At 42.5% G+C, this 21647-nt stretch overlaps 1 protein-coding gene across 2 annotated transcripts in view; it reads right to left on the bottom strand.

The window, feature by feature from the left end:
* TNFAIP3 (TNF alpha induced protein 3) overlaps positions 1-12193 on the bottom strand; it is a 28120-nt gene extending 15927 nt beyond the window's left edge. Inside the window, exons 1-3 of one of the 2 annotated variants that reach the window (XR_007375168.1) lie at positions 7056-12193; positions 4441-4753; positions 156-346 (exon numbers count right to left, since the gene is read on the bottom strand). Coding sequence is in view for 1 of the 2 variants with exons in the window: in XM_048936244.1 (XP_048792201.1) it covers positions 156-346; positions 4441-4738 (489 nt within the window). In the remaining variant the exon portion in view is untranslated. The remainder of the gene's footprint in view (positions 1-155; positions 347-4440; positions 4754-7055) is intronic. The other variant, XM_048936244.1, reaches the window with a different exon arrangement.
* Positions 12194-21647: the final 9454 nt, after the last annotated feature.

Below are 21647 nucleotides of genomic sequence, written 5' to 3'. Positions count from 1 at the left end.
ACTCAAAATATTTACGTTTTCCCATTTTCTCCAAAAGAACAATATTTCTGTTCTTCAACTAACAGCGGAATACGTGAAGCCAAAAATGAAAGAAAATCAACAAGGCAACACAGACAAGCATTCAGGAACCAGCATGATCTCCCAGGCCTCCTTACCCGGGTGTCGAAGTGGAGTCCTGTTTGCACAAACTCCTGGGATTTAATAGCCTCCCGCTGCCAGCGCAGCTTGAAGTTCTGTGTGTCAGTCTCCCTGAGTGCACTAAACAAAGTTTTCCTTAAGACGAGGTCAACATCTTCAATACCCCACATGTACTGCGATGCAGCATGCATGAGGCAATTTCCATCACCTGCACAAAAAAAAAAACAACATTGTTTTTAAACGGCTATTTAAATACAACCTCACCAACACGTGAGATGTGGCAATACGCAGCAACTACACATATTCCATGTGCACTTCTCTCTAAGGCTCTGTCAGAAGGCTTTTCTCAAGCAGATCACAGCTAAGAATGCTCTGCTCAGGAGAATAAAGCAAGCTGTTTCCTTTCCTCTGGTTGTCCCTTCACTGCTCAGTAAGCTGCCACTCAGCAGTGGCGGGAAACTTGCTATTTCTTTAACTTGGACTGATACCACAAACTGAATTTTGGGTTGACTGCAAAGGTCAAACATAGTTGAAATAGCTTTTAAACATAATTGAGTCACTTTAAAAGTACAACAGAATGTGTAAATCTCCTTCACCAATGCTTACACTAATGTATTCACTCAATGGTGTAGGGTTGAGGTAATGGAAAACACTAAGAATATCCTATAGTAACAGCAAGCTTCACTTCCTCTGACAAGGGCTGCAGTGATAGGCCTTGCTTGGTGGAGGAATTACAAAGCCTGAGAGACAGTATGAGATTTATATGAAGTAATTGTAGGAACACCTCTTGCCTTCCTCTCAGTACTGACAGCTGTATGCTGCACTGCTGAATGTTTAATCTTTGCTTTCCTAAAACACAAAATTAACATTAGCTAAATGAAAAACAGTGATTTGTTTTCCATTCAGACAATCCCTTCAACTGAAAGAGTCCTTCCTACACGTAGGAAGAAAAGCAGTGTTCTGCAGTTTCAGAGGGGAGGAACTGAGAATCAGATTGGTTAATTAACTAAATTGAAAGGTGTGACAAACCATGCCTATGGCTGGAGTTCAAACTCTGCTCCTACCCATCCTCTTCAATAGCCTTTTGAAAGGGAAATACCAAGAATCATTATGGTCGTAGAATGGCCTGGGTTGAAAAGGACCACAATGATCGTCTGGTTTCCACCCCCCTGCTACGTGCAGGGTCGCCAACCACCAGACCAGGTTGCCCAGAGCCACATCCAGCCTGGTCATGTCATGGCCCCAGATGCTAAATTAGGTCTGGTGTTTAATACAGGGGGAAGCAGTTTCATCAAAAGTTAAGAAACCACAGTGATTTCCTTGGAATAGAGTACATTAGCTACCATAGAACTGCAAGATTTTTTTCTCATATTGGAGTTAAAAAAAAGACTACCACCACACACACACACTTGAAACCATGCATTATGCATAACTAGCTCAAGTAAGTCACTGGATGAACACTTCTGCTACTTTTTCTGATATGTCAGAGAAAAATCTACAACAAACACCAAAGCAATCACTTGAGAGGTACTTCACATTTTATAAACTGTTATGGACTCCTTGCACACCAGGTTCCTTACACTGGCTTCTTGTTTCTGAATGACATCTTGCATAGCTTACCTAAAGTCTGCAGCCTGCCTGTTTGAGCTAAAGAATTCAGGGAGCAACATATAATATAGAAAAACTGTCTGGGTTTCCTTCTGAACAAGAGAGATGAGATATTAATCCCAGCAAAATTTTCCCTTTGCAAAATCTAGAGCAAAGATAAGATTTTTTTTTTTTTTTTTTTTTTTCAGAGCTGACTTTCAGTTCTTTATTGAGAAGCACCACACCAAATTCCTTACACAGCACTTGGAATTCCCCAGCGCTATTTGACTAGCAGTTGAGCAACAGCCGTACTTTTTGTTCTGCTGCCCGCACAGCTGAACAGCAAAGCCTCCCTCGGACTTTCCCGGGGGTGTGGCTGGGTGAATTGGAATGAATGCCTATTCATTATACAAGTGAAATCGCCGCAGCCAATAGATGATGGAATTTTTGGTGTGTGTTGTTTTTAAAAAAGCAGTTTCCATTTTTGTGCCACCTACCGCCTTTCCTCCTATTCTCCCTGCACACGTCCGCAAATAAACGTGTAGCGATTCGAAAGTTGGGGTTTTTCTTATGCCATAAGCTCACGTACGTGTGAGGTAAAAATAGACGTTAAAAGATCCTACAGGAGAATCGCTTTCTTTGTTTTGAACAATCAAAACTGTCAGAAAGAAAGAACACAGATTTTTCTTAGAAAAAACCCATCGGTGACTGAAGGCAGTAATGCATTCCTCCCACATCTCCACGTTGTGCAGTTGCATGCTTTTAAAATATTCTTCACGCCACGTGGAGGAAAAAAAAAAGCTCACATTTTTTTCCCAACTCACTTGAATAACATTATTTTACAGGCTAGCACAGGGATTCTCCAGGCTTCCGTCCTGTTTTTCAGGGATCACTCCTTCAGCCCAGTTTACCTTCCCCCTCGTGCAAAGCTGTGACTACTTTGCATAAACCGCAGGCTCTCAGAGCCACTCCTCCCTCCTTTCCATGCCCTCAGTGACCTTATAGCACCGAACCCACACCATGTGCACACCACTGGCTGCATGAGGTATGGGAGGGAATACAAATCAACCTCTTGACTTTGCCATTCCTAAGCCAGCCCCAATATTTCAGCATCCTATATACTGGAACACCTACTCACTAGATGGAATGCCAGTCCACAAGTTTGTAACACCGGTGTACATTCCTGACACAAGGACCTGACACAAGGGACCCCATTCATGGAATAACCTGTAAGCAGCAGCAGCTGCCTGCCCAGTCAGTTATTGAACCCTGCAGAACTCCTACTACTATCAGATGTGGGATTCCAAAACCTATGCACTTCGCTGCGGACAAAACCTATGTACATTGACTATTCTCATGGGAGATCTGTTAGAGCATATCTCTTGGAGCAAAACTTTGAAGGCTCTACATATGGAGCAGTGCCACCCTCCTGGGACTTGCCAAGCACTGTCTGTCCTAGCTGAATTCCCAGTCCTCCTGGAAGTTCAAGATTATGCAGCCTTTAAGGGCGCTCAACTGCAGCCAAATGCAGATGCAGCCCATAAAGCCCACCAAAAGTTCAGTGCTTCTGTCACAGTGACAGATGTGTACCGCTGGACTGGGCTCTTCAAGGTCAGAGCAGTTGCATCTACATGGTGGTTCTGTCTTTATGGCTTTTGTGAAGCACGGCTGTGTACAATCAGACAGGGAAGAAAAGACTTAGAAGAAAAGGTTTAGAAAGACAAGGACTATGTGTACATGAACAGATCAGAAAATAAACACCCAAAGAGCACGATGCTGGGACTTGAACTAGGCTGAAGGCCCACCACATCCAGTGTTTCTACAACCAGTGTCACCTGCTCCCTGAACAAAAAATCTCTATTTCCCATGTTCTTGGATTCATCACTCTCCCAGTCTACGTTCCCAGTTTGGGGCTCTCTATACAGCAGAGAATCCTGAGTCTGAGTTTGCAGCTGCATGATCATAACTCATAACTGTTACCAAATCTTTCCTGCATTGAACGTGAAATCCTAGCAATTCTCACAGTCATGTGCTAAATTTTCCTGCGTGATTATATGGCTTCTTGTATCCTACAAAGAAATATTTGTACTACCTCTATTTCATTTATAGCATCTGATACAATAAGCATAAAGTAACCCTAAAGAGAAGTCATATAGCCAGCACCAACCTTTGAGAGAAAAGGCCATTAATTTTTGCTGCCCGAGGCACGTAGAAGAATGGCTGTCAAGCCCTAAGGAAAGGCAGAATCTCACAGACCCTGCTAAGTAGCTGAGCACCAGGGAGCTGGCTGTGTGTAGAGCTCAGCCTGCTGCAAGCGAGGTCAGCTTGGCAGAGCTCCACAAGGGTGCTACCATCTGGCCTGTATACAAGGAACAAATCCCTGCTGCTCAAAGCATCCCAAACCTCCACCTGCCCAGCGTTAAGGGTTGATCACTGCTTCTAATAGAAGAGCTGACATATCAAGAGTCAGGTCCATGAAACAATGACGGAACAGTGCTCTCACATGCTATTTTTCCTCTGACATGCCAGAAGTTACTGATGTTCTGAAAATGCCTGAGAATTTTTCAGGCCACTCATCATGCCATGAGATGGGCGGGTGATTGCTACAGACTCGACAGCATGCCACCCGGACAGAATTTAAGCTTACACGACTAAGATAAAACAGATCCGTATTACCTATTTTAAAGTGAGTGCAAAGACCTGTTCACAGCTTACCACTTGTTTTCAAAGGCACAAGTCTCCTGACCTCCATGCACCAGTTCAGCTTCCTCTGGCGCTCCAGCGAAGTCTGAGTGGCTTGGTCAGTCAGGGCCTTCTGAAGCATTTCCCGGAATTGAGGGCAAAACTGGCACATTCTGAACATTTCTATAGTGTATCTGTGCATAGTCCTGAAGTGGTGAATTATTCCACTGGGAGGTCTGACCAGATCTTCAGGTGTCCTTTCTCTAATCTTCACAGCCTTCAGCATGTTGCTCTGATACAAAGCCTGAGGAAGGATGTGTTGGCCAGCCATGTTCCTAGACAAAATCTGAAACGAAAAGTATTCTCTCACTGACTTGTTAATTGCCCTTGCTCTGCAGCGCTATCAGTTTTGCAGAGATTAAGAACACACTTCTATATGTGGAATTCTAGTTGCTGTTTTGACTGTAAAGTACATAGAGTGGATGCCATCCACTGAGACTTATACAGACCATGATTTTTAACCTTCACCTCTGTCAGCCTCTCTGCATTACTCAAAGATAACAACTGAAGAGCTTATCCCACCCATTTATTGTGATCATTTATTGAACTACTGAAGGGAGTTCATTCATCACTAAGGAGATTACGTCATTGTACAAAAAAAGGCAGTCAAATGAAAGCAAGGGTAGAAAAAGGCAAGATCAAGGGAAGGAAAAACTATCTTGGAAACTTAACTAATTGATAATTGCACAGTGTAATACCATATGAACTTGCTGAACTTTCAGCATGTTCCAAACTCGTGTTTTGATGACATGCCAAAAAACCAGATAATGTCCATTTCAGATTTCCGCAGCCCATGCATTCTGATGAGGATGCTGGGTATAGTATAAAAAGAGCCTGGATATCACATGCCGTGCTAGATTCTGTCCTATACTTACATTGGCTGAAGATGGTAAAGGAGGTATTATTGGCAGACCAAACACGCAGGGACAGACCTGTGTTACCCTTCTCGAGGCTCCTTCTGTTTTGTGAGCAGAATAGCACTGCAGAGGTGCTCGTGCAGTGTGTGGGGGTGCAAGCTGCGGTGCCACTATTACTCAGCGGTAAGTCAACATCGCTGAAAAAGCATTTCCACTTGGCTCAAAAACCCCAATATTTTTCCATAGTGGGACAAGCAGTGTTTACTGCCCCGTATCCCTTTCTTCAGTACCTCTGGCTTATGGGCTACAGCAGGAAGAACAACAGAAAAAAAACCCATAACCTCAAAGTATCTGTAGTCTGAAATACTCATTCTGGGCATGCTAACTCTGTGGCTAGCTGCAGGCAGACGCAGGGACCACACTCTCACATCCCACCTGTGCACTGCAGTAACACCATGAGCTTTTGTTTTTATATGGAGAGAGTACATGCTGTCCACATAGACTACTGCTCTGCTCACAAAGCCAAATGTCTATCAAGCAAAATAAAGGTTTGCATACCTAACATTTAGAATTCAGTTGGTTACACCAGGAGCAAGGATTATGAATTTAGGGACAAATACTAAATCACAGGTATATATCAAGACCTCAATACATGCCACGCCAAGTATAGGGTGACCAGAAACGAGAGAAAGCTTCCTAACAGCTGCTTCTCATCTTCCCCTAACCAATATATTTTCATACACACCACTCACATAAATCATCCATACATTTAAACATAGGATTGAGGAATGACATATAAACATATTAACCTGTCTAATAACCACAGCTCTGCTTTGCACAGAGATGGCCAAAGTACTGAATTCCTAAGTTACGTAAGTAGAGTGATTGAGTCAATGAGGTTTTTTTTACCCAAATAAAGACTTATCAGATGATTAATCGCTACTGGCACAGACCCTTGAAGTGGTTATTTCCAGCTTTAGGTAACAAAAAGTACTGAGTTTACAGAAGCGTTCACTGGAACTGTGAATTCAATGTTCTGTAATATTCTACGGACATTTTCCCCTTCAGAAGTGGAAACTACTGTTTGTGCCATTTACATCGAACATCAATCAAGGCAAAAAAAGAACAACCCTGACTGTGAGAAACAGAGCAGTGAAGCAGCTCAGCAGCCACAGAAGCTAACAACTCAAAGCACATTAAGACTTTAGAAGCTGTATTGGCTTTCACTGCACTGTACGTTTCTGCATGGCCACGCTACTATCACCTTTTAGCATGTAATTATTGAGTTTGCAGAAAAAAAGAAAAAAAAAAAGGAAAAAAAAAGCTGGGAAAAGTGCAGCATATAGTTCTGCAGCATATAATATGGAAGATGCTGGACTGGGGGAAATCTTGCGTTCTGTTCTGAAACGTGGCAGGGTCGCGCTCCAGCTCTGTCCCCTAAACGAAGAAGCCAAAGGTAAACTCCTGCCGGCCGGACCTGCAACGAGGCTAAAAGCGTCTTGCAGCCTCCAATCTCCGTCACTCGGAGGCGCGGGCTCCAGCAGCCCCAGCCGGGCCTTCCAGCCGGCTGGACGCGCCGCTGCTGAGCGCAGCCCGCCGCCCCAAGATCTTCCTGCAACCCCGGCCCGCCGCCAGTCAACAGAGGGCACAATTCCACCGTCCGCCGCGGGACCGATAACAAAACCTCCAGAAATCCGTCGGGCAGCCTCTCCCCGCCCTAGCAGCGCTCACCTCTCGACCGGCGAGCTCCTCCGGGCACGGGATCGATCCGCCGGTGAATGCCGTTCAGCAGCCGGGCCGCGGCGAGGTCACGCAGCCGGGCTCGGTCGCCATCAACGAGCGGCCGGCAGCAGGCCCGGGTTGACCTGGCCGCGTTCCCGTCCGCCGCCCCCCTCTCCGATGCAGAGCTGCTGCCGCCGCTACCTCTGCCGCGGAATGAAGGGCTGAGCTCAGCCTCTTGTTTTCTTTCCCCTTTCTGTTTCAGCGCCTGGACAGGAAAAAAAAAAAAAAAAAAAAAAAAAAAAAAAAAAAGACAACAACAAAAAAAACCCCAGCGGGGATTTCCACCGTCAGCGCTTGGGACTTTCCGACATGTGACAACAGCAGCGCCGGCACCGCCGGATCCTCGTGCCGCCGGCAGGGGGCGCCGCAGCGCTCTCTTCGCGCACAACCGGGCTCCGGGTGCCGCTGGAAGCGGGGCAGCTTGTCTTGTGGACGCGGCAGCGAGGCCAGGCTGCTGGTCCAGCAGAGTGGCCTGCAAGGCCCTCGGGCATGAGGCTAGTGCAAGGGAGGCAGGCGCCATGCTGGGCCCGCGGCAGTGCCCTTACAACCGCACCGCACTGTAACGGCAGTGAGAGAGGCTCAGTGTTGCCCTGCAGTTGTTTCTTCTCTCTCCTTTAATTAAAGGTTTCGCTCTCGGTACATAATCGCATAGCTCTGTGTTAACAGGCTCTCATCCAGTCCTGCTCAGGGCAAGGGTCAGAACTGCAGACTGAGGCTATGGAGGTCTTCCTGCTTGAACTGCTGACCACCTTTAATGACTGCAAACACATAATTCGCACCTTTAAATAGCATCCTAAAGCCTGTACAATGGAAAAAGTCTGAATAAAACACTTAACTTAGGGCCTCTAACTAAAACCTACAGATGTGATCTCAAGTGCAAATGGGCAGCTCCTTGCTTACAAGGCTTGTAACCTGCAGGCAGACAGAAACAAAGTACAACAATATTTTTTTTCAGTCCTAAAAGGCTTTCTACAGACGCTGAACGCCTGCCAATACCATAGGTCCCACTGACTAGATGAGAAGGTGGGGTTGCCCCATACCTTGAAATCTGGCCTGTCACAGAACAGGTGGATCTGGGGAGAGCTCACATCTGAGCTTCCTTGTCTCCGTTAGCATCAGCTCAGTGGCATCTGTGCAACTCTGTGACAGTGTGCTCCTTCTCGCTTCTGAAAGCCATGCATTTGGCTCTGTGGTTTGCTGTTACCCTTTCCCTGCCTAAGAAGAGGTAGGAACGCTCTGCACTTACTGATAGTCTGAGGGGCTGACAGATCCAGGAAGGCTGGGTGCCTGAGGAACTGGGTCTGAATGATAACTTACATAACTGGGGCTGCATCTGGGGTGTGGTTTACTAAGTGGATGTTTCCTGCAGCAGTGAAGTCAGTTTAAAAAAGAACTTGCCCATTCCCTGTTCCTGGGTGTTTTTCTTCGTAACCTTCATTTGTGCTGAGGTACTGGATTACTGAAGTGATCTGATTAGAAACCAGCTATATGTATGTATTTACGTATATATAAATACATACACACACACACATATATATAAATAACCAAACCATTTTCCCCTGGTGATTTGATGACAGGTCACTCATTCAGTTTTAGAGAGAGCATTTAAAGCAATGGTGGGTTTCACCATGGAGTGTGAATGAGGAGCTAGGGTAAGAAATGTAAAATGGACTGATGTATGTGCTACTTTGTGTAAAACTGCCGCAAACAGATTAGTAAGTGGTTCTAGACTCTTCTGCTGTTTTTTTTGGAGGGGTGGAAGGGGGGGTTGTTGTTACAACATATTAAAAGGAAAATGAGTGTGAGTAAAAAGTTCTGCAGGTAATAGCTGTGAGCCTATGAGGGAAATACATAATCCAAGGAAAAACTGAAAAGACAACAGCTTATTTTTGTTATCCTAAGCTCTGAGCATATATGAATATTCAATTACTATCTACACCTTGATAAACTAAACGCTGATTGCATGTGGCTAAGGCTAATGTTTATCATGCAGGTCTGAGCAGGATGGCAGGAATTCATTTGATGAGTTTGCACAGCACAAAACGAAGCTCAGTCCTATCAACCAGATCTCCTAGGCAATATAGCAATACACATAAAAACATCAACTTCATCGATAATTATTGAATAATGCATGAATATACATTCTATTTTTCAGATTTACTCCTCTGAGCTGTATTATAATTATACTCCATAGTTAATCCCACCATTTCGCTGAATATAAACATTATATCAAAATATAAACATATATATGTATGAGAGAAGGACATTTTCTTCTTTGAAGTGTGTTCATGTACACACATACATGCATTTAATACATATTTTTATGCATCTATATATGTAGACATGTCTATCATAGGGAATGGGTAACTTCCCCTTGTCATCGAAGATAGGTGAGAAACAGTGAGCTTAAGTTGCAGCTACCTATATTCTGGTAACATATAAGGGAAAAAGAAATGCTTACATGTGGCAAAGTTAGCATAACTCCAGAACAGGCTATCCATAGAAGCTGCAGAATATCCATCATAGGAGAATATTAAAGTAATTTGTTTGCACATCAGTCAACTATTAGTATTGTACCTGGGAAGAGGAATTAATCTCTCAAGAGGTCTCATTCAGCTCTGTTTCTTTATATTATTTTATTATTCTACTTCTTATTGTTCAAGAGGGAGGAACTCATGCTTACTAAAGTATACCAAGCCTTCAGTGTGTTCAGAACATCATCACCAAATGTTTTAGAAATTGCATTAGGAAAGATTGTCATAATGGGAGTTGTATAATATTCTATCACAGGATGATGACTATGATAATATTTATGGATAGTGCCATTCAGGCTTTAATAGTTCGATAACCAGCCAGGTCTTTTACTATCAGGTAATTCTACAAGATGTGTGATTCATAAAAGGATCATAAAAGGGAAATCCCTACTATTGCAATAGCAGTGCTTGAGGTCATGCTGGAGTTCAGCACTTCTGGCTTCCAGAAGCTCTTTCATTACTTCTTTTCCTGGTGGAGGGGTGATGAGAAGGTCTTGCCAGTATAGAGGAGAAACAGAGAGGAAAATCCCTTAAACCTGTAGCAGGCAGAAAACTAGTGCTAACTACTGAATTAAGTAGTGATGGTTAAAGAAAAGAAAAAAAAAAAATTACTCAAACTCATCTCTGCCATTTAGAAAGAGCTGAACTGGTTTTATTAATTTTCCATTACACTCATCTAAATACAGTAAGAAAAACTCCAGATTCCCAGGGAGACCTCTAGTATATTTTGTGGCAAGGGACAGCTCTTAGTTATGCCACTGGACTAAGTTTTCCTTTGCTTTTCTTCTGCTTTGTGAGGGTGTGTGTTCTTATTAATCTCCATGCTAAAAATATCAGAAATAGCAGTGCTGGTATTGCAGTGCTGCAATGGATTCCAAAGAAGCTGAACATTCAAGCCTTGCTTTAGCGACTTCTGTTGAGTTGTAGGTTAAAGACCAAGAATAATATTGTACCATTAAGGCGGGTGACACATTCCAGCATATTACGTGTGGAGGCAAACATTTGACATTCTATTAGCTAGAAGCATCTGCCTCGTGGCATGAAGGTAGTGGGCAAAGTAGAATCTTGAAGTGTTTTTCCAGCATTGTGATGTGACATTCTGTGATGTGTGGAAAAGTTTGCAGTGGTGATAGTAATATCTTTCCAGCTTGATTCTTTTTCTTTTTACGTTCCTCTGATATCTATCTGGATATCTACTGGATCAAGCCTCAGAGCCTGTGAAAACTGCAGAGGCAATAAGCTGTGTACATGTATAAGACAGTAGCAAAACTCAGTGTGACTGACCCTCTGCAGTGTATGATACAGAGAATTCTATTAAGCCCACAACAAGAAATAAACAGAGACCAAAAATATTTTTGCCTAGGAGAGCAAAGTGCTTTCAGTGGATATTGAAACAGGCTGAGACAGGGCTTGTGGCTGAATTGAAGAAAATTAGAACAGCTGTAGTAGGCCAAATCAAAGGCCCATGTAGCTTAGTGTTGTTTCTCACAGTGGTTAAGAAGATGCCTAGGAAAGAGTGAAGAAATTGCATGGGTTGTTCCTAATAATTTTCCAACCTGCACTTTGCCACAGTTTTTCTCTGGGAATTTGGTCTGTCGATTTTTATTCTAGTGCCTCGTTTTCTTGTTTGTACAGTAAGTTTAAGAATGTTGGTTTTTATTTCTCAGCTTTATGTATACTATTGTTTTGGCTACAAACTCTTCAGGGGAGTCTTCTGTTGTATTGTGTTTGTCATCTCTTAACAATGAGACGCATGGGTGCCACACACGTTTAGAAAGCATGTTCCCTGCTTCAAGAAAGTTACTGACGAAGTCTCTTGGATGTGAACTATTAACATCATGATGGCCTTCGATATAGGTTGAGGGTTGTAAGCATAAAGCACTGCATAGATAATGCTTTGAAGGAATGAGTCCTGCACAGAAATGGTCTTCTCTCTCTAAAACATAGTAGTCAGCATGCCTTAAAGCATGTGACTGTCTTTAGGTAGTGCAAGCTCACTTATTTTAGCCATTACCTTGTGCACCACAGCAGAGGGATCTGAAGCAAAGCCTGAATTTCTGAATTGTTTCAGTTGACAGTTCAGCATCTATAAGTCAGCAATTGGTTAACAAATAAATAGTCAATGTCTCGTGTGTATTTTGATGGGAACTACTGTTGTTTTCCTTTCTTGTAGATTCCCTTCTGTTGTGGTCACATAAACATCTGTTCTAACTTTAAGTGTGAAGTAAGCATTTAACAGAGCTGTGTCCTCTGGGAGTAAATGAGGAGGGCTGGGGGGATGGAGCTAGCTAATGCTTGCTCACCAGTTTAAAGCCCTTACTCCTCCATTCTTTGTTCCCTGAGCAGTTTCAACGCATAGTTGTAGTCATAAGTCAGCCTACAGTTCAGCAGACTTGTCCATATTAGAGGTCCTTAAAATGCCACTGTATCTTAGCTCCTTTTCTCAGTGAAATCTAGTCACTAGGGAAGTTTTTGTTTTCTCCCAGAAAGTAAAATCTGCATAGTAAAAGTCAGTGCAACATTTTCTCATTTATTCTAGATATTTCCAGTAACATATTTTCTTATTGGATGTTTCCACTTATTAAGCTAACCTTACATTCTTTAAAATCAATAAAGCTCTTTTAAACTGTGGTTAACTTCAATGTGCTTTTTGAATATGTGAGTGAATGACTCCGTTTCATTCCTTACTAACATGGGAGAACTGTAGACACTGTTTTCTATACTCAACAACTCTCAACAGTGGGATTATGTAGGGACTGCTAAGTGAATAAAAAGTGATTGTGTGAAGGTAATCTTTGGTCATGAATCATAGAGCATGAAACTTCTTAGTCATTTCTCTGTGTAATTTTTTATTTGCCCCAGTCTTCGGAACATGAAGGAAAGAAGAGAAATGTACAAGGAATATCCATTTCTACAGTACACAGTCATTGTTTCTGATGGGCATCTCTTGTTCGTAATTATCTAGTCTGACCTCAATAACAGAGGCCATTGAACTTTGTGTGTTTTTTCTGTATCAGCTTCGTAATTTCTTCTAGAAGTATAGCATCTCTTTCAGGAAGACTTTTATTTTCATCAAAGAGACAAGAATTGTATGAGGGATCTTGTAAATCTTATTGTAAATCTTGTTTTAGAATAATTAGTGTAGATGTCAAATTTAATCCTGTTAGTAGTAACACCAGCAAAATAGTTTCAATGGGGTTTTACCTCAAAACTATTAAGCATTGAATATTTTTCAGTATTTTGTATTTTAAGAGCTTAACAGTTTTGGATACGTTTAAAGCTCACAGCCATTTTCAGCGACAATGAAATGAATTAATTCCTGGACTTTCAAAAGCATAGGAAAGGCATTTCCTCTGTGCAGTGCAAGTTCTGTACATGGGAAATAATGTAAGAGCTTTATATATATGAGTGGCCAGAAATTCAAAGTAGCTTTCCAAGTGGAAAAAAAGTCAGTTTGTCTCTATACTAACAGTGCCTGAATTTCCCCAAGAAAAGCTCTTTCAAAGAAGGGTGTTTGGTTATGCCAATATGATAATTTACTGGCATTCACTAAATTAAATAGTCAGTAGAATATTAGTTTTTAGGAAGCAATTGGCTCCCACCAGGAAAATGGTAATTTACTCTGTAAACATGGATATTAGTCCGTATCTGTGAAGTGACTCTGACCATAAGTTTTAGTTCAAGAACTATCTTGTTTTCCATGGAATTTCTTTTGACTCATAGTGATTTCACAGAGAAGGGACTCCCCATTTTTGCAATGACAGCACTTATTGGTAACACTAATGTAATCATTTATTCCTATATATGTATAGGGAGAGAGAGCTTTGTAAGATTTCCAGCATGTGCATCAGGGAATGTGTTTTCATGTCACATGCCCCTACTTCTGTTATTTTTGTAACTGCAGAAAACAGTCCCAAAACTATTTACTATACATTACTGTTGACTGCTGATTTGAGTGGAGAGGAACCCAGACGAAAAACAACTTGGGGTTACTGGTGGATAGCAAGCTGGACATGAGCCAGTAAAGTGCAGCTCAGAAAGCCAACTGTATCCCACAGGCTGCATCAAAGGAAGTGTAGCCAGCAGGTCAAGGGAGGTGATCCTGCCCCTCTATGCTGGTGAGGCTTCACCTGGAGTACTGTGTCCAGAGCTGGAGTCCTGATCTATGGAATAGAACACCTCTCCTACAAGGACAGGCTGAAAGAGCTGGGGCTGTTCAGCCTGGAGAACTGAAGGCTGCGAGGTGACCAGATAGTGGCCTTTAGTATCTAAAGGAGAGCTATGGAAAAGAAGGGGACAGACTCTTTAGCAGGGTCTGTGGTGACAGGACAGGGTAATGGGGAAATGATTTCAAACCGAAAGAGGGTAGATTTAGGTTGGATATAAGAAAATAATCTTTCACAGTGAAGGTGGTGAGACACTGGAACAGATTGCCTAGAGATTTGGTGGATGCCCCTTCCATGGATTCATTCAAGGCCAGGCTGGACTAGTCTTTGAGCAGTCTGATCTAGCTGTGCTCTCTCTGTTCGTTGCAGGGGAGTTGGACTAGATGACCTTTAAATGTCCCTTCCAACTTGAAGGATTCTATGATTCTGAGTAAGAGTAGTCCTAGGTAGGGAATAGTAGAGACAGAAGTAGCATATCACATCTAGGAGATGCTAGAGCAGTCTTTTCATTTCTAATCTGAGCAATTTTATTTCAATTCTCGTGATCATGGAACATTGAAGTGGAGGACTGCCCGACTTGAATCACCTGCACCAAGTAAATGCACCTCTCTGTGTATTGGCCTGCTTCATATCCTTTCCAAGATGGAGTCACATACTCCAGAATGTGCAGGAAAGTGAGCTTCATAGGGGTTGTAGATTTTTTATTTCTGGCATGTCCTTGTAATTGTTCATTGTCCAAAAGTATGTTGTGCTTTGTAAATGCGCTTTGTAAATGTGCTTTGAACTGCGTACTCTTTAGAGGAGGTGTTTATTTGGTGGACCAGGTTTACAGAATGTTGTCTTTTCCACTTTTTTTTTTTCTTTTCAAATGGGAATGCTGCTGAAATGCTAAACAAGTCCTATTCTTGGTGATCAAAATAAGTTTTACCTTTCAAGTCTTTTCTGTATTGAAGAATAGATGTTGTGTGTAAGAAAAGTAGCAAGGTACTTTCACAGAAGATTGAATATCCTCCAGTAGACAAGATGAAGACTGAAAGTTCAATCTGAAATTTAAATACAGATTTATCCCAGCTGGGTCATGTCTGACATGTGAAGCAGCAGTCAATCAATCCAAAAAGACTAGTGCACAGCTGATCCAGATATCCTTGGCCTCTTCATTATAGGGTTCTGCAATTTTCCCTTTTTATGGTTGTATATATTGTTTGAACACACTCATTTTAAAAATAGGTTAAAGGGAAACACTAATTACTTGGCTAATTCTCATGAAGCTTCATGAAAACATGAGGCAGAAACACAAGGAACCTGTAGTCATTAAATATTCTGTGGAATTTGTTACCACGGTGAAGGTCACTAGCTATGCTGGCTTGACATGTTTTGATAAGGCCAATTATATCTGCCTACATATATTTCTCCTTGCAGTTTCAATGTGTTTATGGCATCCTGTCATTTCCTTGACTAATAAAGCTAGGTGCGCACTGTGGAGCAGCTGTGATATTCTTATGAAGAAATGGCTGCATTATAGAGTGAAGAAAAAGAGAATGAGTATCAAAGACATTGCCTTGTGTCACACCACCTGCTGAGAAACACTGAACATGTACAATGAAGTGTCAAGGTGTTTAGAAAGGACTGATGGAGGGAAAGTAAACTACATCTCACCAGGGGTGAACAAGTGGCTGCCTGGTGCTGACCTGCTGCCGGGTTAATCCACCGCACACCCCTTGAGCTCCTGACTGTGAGCATGAGCAGGGTCTACACTGCCCTTAACCAGTCCTCCTCCTACTAAACAGGAAAGCATCTCTTCCAGCGTGTCATGCAGATCTAGCAACACGGAGATCAGCTTACAACTGTGATTCAGAATCCACATCCTGGGAGGGGAGCAATTTTTTTCACTCCAGTGTGATGGAAAGTGAAATGGAGCTTTAAGCCTCGGTCTGTTCTTATAATGCTTCAAGATCATCACTTCTAGGGATAACATCTTAGTGCCTGGCTGGCTGGCTCAGTACGCTGTGGTGTGGTCACAGCATCTGGTCTGTGTGAGCCAGAGTGCACTGAACAGTTCTGTGTTGTAAATTCCTCCATCTGGAAGAGCAGTCATGAGTAATGCTTACCCATAGAGCAGGGCTGGGCTCTTGGAATGATGTTTGCTTAGAGTCCCTGTAATCCTATGACTGTTTACTCTTCTGGGTGTAGGCACGTGACCTACTGTAGGAGCAGTATCTATCTGATCTCTCTCTTTTCTCTCTCTAAATTTAATCCCTAGGAATGCAGGGAGGAAGTAATCTCTACATTCTCTGCTTTTGTGCTGGATTCTTGTAGTGACTGTAGAAGGAAGATCTGTTTTCCTTCACTGGTTGCTTGACATATATATCATAATTGGGAATTAATGATGATACGATTGCCTTTGACCTTCTCTTTTTCAGAGAACGCGTGGCACTACAAGGGGAAGGATTTACAGCAGGCCAAAGGAAAGCAACACTGTTACTTCGAAGTTCAAAATGGGAGCTTGCACATTCTGGAGAAACTTTCTGGAATGCAAGCAATCTCAAGCAGAGAAGGTGACTCCTTCTGATGAAGTCCTATGATTCTAACAAAGCTCTGCAGCAGTTTACCTAGTTCCACTGACCTGTGTGTAAAAAAACCCACACTGCTGTTGTAGCCCATAGCTAATTTAACGTGTGAATTGTCATCAAAGGCAAATCCCCTAATTGAACACTCAGCATCTCATGAACATTTTTGCAGAGTAGAGGCATCTACACACATTTACCCATTTCTTGTCTGAGTTCTGTACTCAGCATATCTCCTTGGGGTTAAGCCGTTATGATAATTACTTAAAACTGATGCAGCATCTATCTACTGAAATTAAAGCATATGTTTCAGCAAGATAGTTTTCCAAAGTTCTATATATCATTGGTGTTTAAACTCATTTTCCTGTTTTTTCCATGTTTGCTAAAACATTTCTTTTTTTTTTTTTTTTTAATGAAGGGTCTGATTTGGTCTCTGTACGGAATTTGAGAAGGGAATTGAGAGAGGGAAAGCTTCAAGAGTAGTTCATTCTTTTGTAGGGCAAAGTTTGGGAGAAAAAAAATGTCATTTAGCCTCTTTAAAAAGAAAAACCAGCAACTTTTTCCTTAAGTTGCTCTCATGACTCATTCTTTGGAGCAGAAACACATGGCAATAGAAAGACTTAGGCTCAGGGGAGACCTTATAGCTCTCTAAAACTACCTGAAAGGAGGTTGTGTCAAGATGAGTGTTGGCCTCTTCTCCCATGTAGCTAGTGATAAGACTGGAGGGAATGGCTTCAAGTTATGCCAGAGGAGGTTCACATTGGGTATTAGGAAAAATTCTCCAAAGGAGTCGTCAGACGCTGGAATGGGCTGCCCAGGGAAGTGGTTGTGTCACCATCCCTGGAGGTGTTCAAGAACATTTAGATGTTGTACTGAGGGACATGGTTTATTGGGAAATGTTGGTGGCAGCTGAACAGTTGGGCTGGATGAACTTGGAAGTCTTTTACAGCCTTAGTGATTTTATGATTCTATAGGGATTTATGTGTCAGGGATGTGCTAGTTGCACCTCAAGGAAATGTCCATCCAAACCTATTGCTAGACAACTGCAATTTGCACTTGTCATAAAGACTTTTTAAGATCGAGCTTCAGGTGGTTATGTAATGAAGGACTGCATATAAATTCCCCTTAGCTCCAGTGACACAAGTTGCGGGTGGCCTTGCCTTTCCCTTAACTGCTCTCTGTGTTATGCAGGGCCTGAATCAGTCCACAGAGCCTCCCTCCCTCCTGGTTGGAGTTGTTTCTGGACCACGTGCTGTAGAGCTCACCACATGTTTTGACTCGTCCATATTGCTTTCTGGGAACAGCATGCTTGCCCGCTATCCAAGAAATGTTGTCTAGTCAAAATGAAACCATCAGAAGCCAAATCAAATACTTGCACCTGAAAAATCTTTCAGGGTGAATGTGAGTGGAAGTGGTGATTTCCCCAAGGGGACATGACGTGTGTAGAAAGTGCTTGGCACTCTGCCATAGAAAGCTAGATGAGGGCAGAGGCAAACCTTTGCCAGGATTTCAGGTAAATGTAAATATTCAGGTTAATAAAAGAAACAGGAATATCTGCATTTTACTCTGGATCAAACCTTTTTCTTTTTTCTCCGTTGATCTTCCACCAAACCAGCTTTAACCACCACTTGAGCAAGTTGCCATTCTGCAACAGTATGCTCCCCACAGTGTGACAGAACTATGCCATCTCCTCATGGGTCCCATGTCACCCACAAGGTGCCAACGTGCAGGGCAATCCGGAGGGTTTGCTGCAGCTCAGAGCAGTACAGCAAGGCTGGGCCTACTGTGATGACTGCTCCAACTAGTCCATATCAAGCTGGGAGAAAACGTAGACGAAACAAGGGAGCTCTCTTGTGCTTTTAGTGGCTTTCATCTTGCTAGCCAGCCTGAAAGAAGAGAGGAATACCTGTCTGTGATTTGAGATGAGTCTGGTGTTCTTGGAGCCTTAGCTGGGATTTGGTGGTGACTGACAGTATCCAAAGTTAAAGACTGAATTTCAGAGTTAGGAAAGTGAATTGGGGCACTGAATGGTTTCTGTGGCAGATGGGGTATCAGGAACTGAGAAGCTGCGTAAGGGAAGAGATGCAGTCAACCAACTCACTAATCAGTGATACTAGAACAGAATGAGTTCTGGGAAATCAGTGATGGAAAAAGAATAAACTCTTCCTAGGAGCTAAAATATGGGATAAGTTCCCAAGGTGACTGGACTAAAAAAAGATCAAGTAAAGCAAGGAACTGAGTGGGGAAGTGGTTAGAGGAGCCCAGGGAAGAAACTAAGGTGAGGAGTCAGAAAACAGAAGAGGGAAGGTGTAGGCTTTGGCAAAATGATAGATATTATGCATAAATGAAAAGCCAGAAAGGCTAGAAAAAAAAGCTGGAATTTGATAAAGCAAGGTGATCATAGCTCAGTGCAGAACTCTGAGGAATGGAGACTGAAACTTTAAGAGAAGATAATTAGAGGGAAAAGAAAGAAATATAGGGAAGAATGAGGAATAAAAAAGAGAAAAAGGAGGGAGTTGGAAGAAAAATGTGCACTCCTGTGCAGTATGTGGTTGAACCTGGTCTGGTGTTCAAGCTCCCTGAGCTCTGCCATTCCTACAACAGAGATCATCCATGATGCCAGCTGGGTGATGACATGATGACATGTCTAATGAAGGCAGATAGTCTGGCCAATAGCCTGAGGGACAGAGATCTGCACAGTGGGCTGGTGGCTGCAGTCATCTGAGCCATCTGGAGCAGAGGGCGGGATTGGTATAAGTTCACTGATGGAATTCTTTTTTTTCTTGTCCCACACTTCCCAGTGCTGGTGGAGAGTTAAAGGTTAAAGAAACTAAAGTCACAAGGTGTAATCCATGAGAATGCTTGTCTCCTTCACTGTGCTTAAAACATCTGTCCTGGGGAACTCAGGGTTGTGAGGCAGAGTGAACACGTCATTGTCCCCTGTGTGCTCAGGACCTCTCTCTTTCTTGCTGCATCACCTAAGGTGCAGGGAAGTTAACCACAGCCTTATGGTGAAGGTGAGTGTATGCTGCCCTGGAAATCACACTTTTCTTCCTTGCCACAAAATTTCTGTGTGGTACCAGGCACATTTTTGAAACCTACCTTGTTAGAGGTGGTGACTGACTGTGTGTTCCTCGTCTTACACATGTGTGGGTGGAGATTTCAGTTCTGACATGAAGGATTGTGGAGTTCTCACAGCTGTAGCTGAGGTAACATATACTGTGCTTTTAAGGCAGAAAGTATAGTATCAAGTAAACTGAGAATTCAGGTCCCAGGGAATACACAGAAGTAATGGAAACTTCTGACCTTAATCACTTTATGCTTCAGTTCCCTATGTGTAAAACGTTGATTGTCCCACCCCCTCACACTGCAGGACTTACAAAGATTAGCTAATATGCAGAAATACTCAGATGCTGTAGTAATGAGGCCAGACCAAGCAACTCCAAGCCAATTTTGAATAGCGGGTAAAACGTGAGGCTAGGCAAAAGACCAAATAGCAGCTCATCAAATGACTGGCTGCAACCTCTGCAGCAGGGATGACACAGGGTGGAAAAAGTTATTATGAAATTGCAAAACAATTTTGTTCTAAGGCACAGAGCAACTCAAACTGACTTGCAAAGGTGGCAGATTCTGGGATTTCCTACCTTGAGTGTTAGGTTTGTAAATGTCAGATGAATATTTTTGTGTACAACATAAACTTGTGCGAGCAAGTGTGAGGTGGATGTTTCTCTCTGACTATAATACAAGACAAGTGAGGCTTGCATCATTATATAGTATAGTATGTTGGTGAATAATAGTGTTGTTATTGCAGTAATTTTAATTAATATCTTGGCTTTAATAAGCTGTTTCACAGCAGTATTTGTGAAGAGTGGGCAGGTATCACATTTTACAGATCTACCGAGATTTGAAATAAGCACTGAAGAATTGAGATACACCAGAGATCCCTGCATATTGCTCTTTCCCTGAAAGATCAAACCAGATGTGCATTTGTTTCCAGTCACACTGGATTAGGAACACTGCATAAATAAACACAACTCTTCAGTTTACTGGAGTCCAGTCATTGTCTTGCTATTTGACACAATTAGGGAAAGCTCTGTGATGAATAGATGTTTGTGAACACTTAGCATGTTAGAGGAGAAACCCAGGCCTGAACTGAAGGAAATCTTAATGATTTTTTTTCAAAAACCTGTGGAGTTTGCATGGGTCTGATCTGATGTAATGGAAAGAATTTATGGTGTCAATACAATGGCTTCAAGTCTGAGACAAGGATTGGGGGTCTAGCTTTGGAATGAAAGAAAATTTCCTAGCACTGACGTTTACTTGTGCTTTAGAGCAAAGGGGTGCTCCTTTCCGTCGCACTGAGGGTGTGTGGAATCCCCTCTAATAACTGATAATGAAACCATAACTGATACTTCTAAAAGCACACATCTGATGGTTTGTTTTTTAAAAATTTCTGTGAGTCACGGGAATCTGTGAGGCCAGTTGGCAGCAGGGGGAGTAAATGAAACTCTGCATGAGTGTGGGTCGCTAATTATCAAAAAGTCAGCGGAGAAAAAATAAAAGCCCCAAACCAAGTATAGGTCTGTAATCCAGTCAGTCTTTGGGGTAGAGAAATGTAATTTCTGACTGAAAAAGTTCCCACAGCTTTGAATGAATTGTGTTTCCCTCTCTAGCATGAAAATAAGATTGGAGTAAAACTTGTTCTAAATGTTATTAGTCTATAGATTCAGAATGAATTTGACATCATGTGGAACATTCATCAGTAACATTTAAAACTCAGTATACATTATTTGCCTCATGACTCTGTTTAATGGGGACTTCTCTTGGACTCAGATATGAGCTTCTCTTACCTTCTCTTCTGATGCAATTCTAACAAAAGCTGAAATTGTGGGGCTGAGATCAACTATGTGAAAATGTCTAATATCAGCTGTGAGTAGAAAAATGTTGTGGGCTTTGGCATGTGATTTTTTTCCCCACAAACACATGCATCTCATTTGGATGACTGGTTCTCTCCTGTATTTGCTGTGGTGATGCATTAGGATTTGCTTGCAACAAGCTCTGTTCATCAGGACAGGGACCTGTGGCATGGAGGAGGTGATGAGTGTGAGTGTGAGTAGCTCCTGAGCTGGACAGGAAAGTGGGGAGCCTTGGTGGTATGTTCAGTTCTTGAAGAGAACATAGAAATGGTAATACAGTTCAAGAAGATCTGTTACCAAAACACAATTTACTGGGTGGTGTGATGGTATTAATACATAGTACCATTACACATAAACACAT

Source organism: Lagopus muta, chromosome 2 (assembly GCF_023343835.1).
Source record: "Lagopus muta isolate bLagMut1 chromosome 2, bLagMut1 primary, whole genome shotgun sequence".
NCBI lineage: Eukaryota > Metazoa > Chordata > Aves > Galliformes > Phasianidae > Lagopus > Lagopus muta.
Note: the sequence above shows the minus strand (reverse complement) of the source record. Positions and strands in the feature narration are given on the sequence as shown.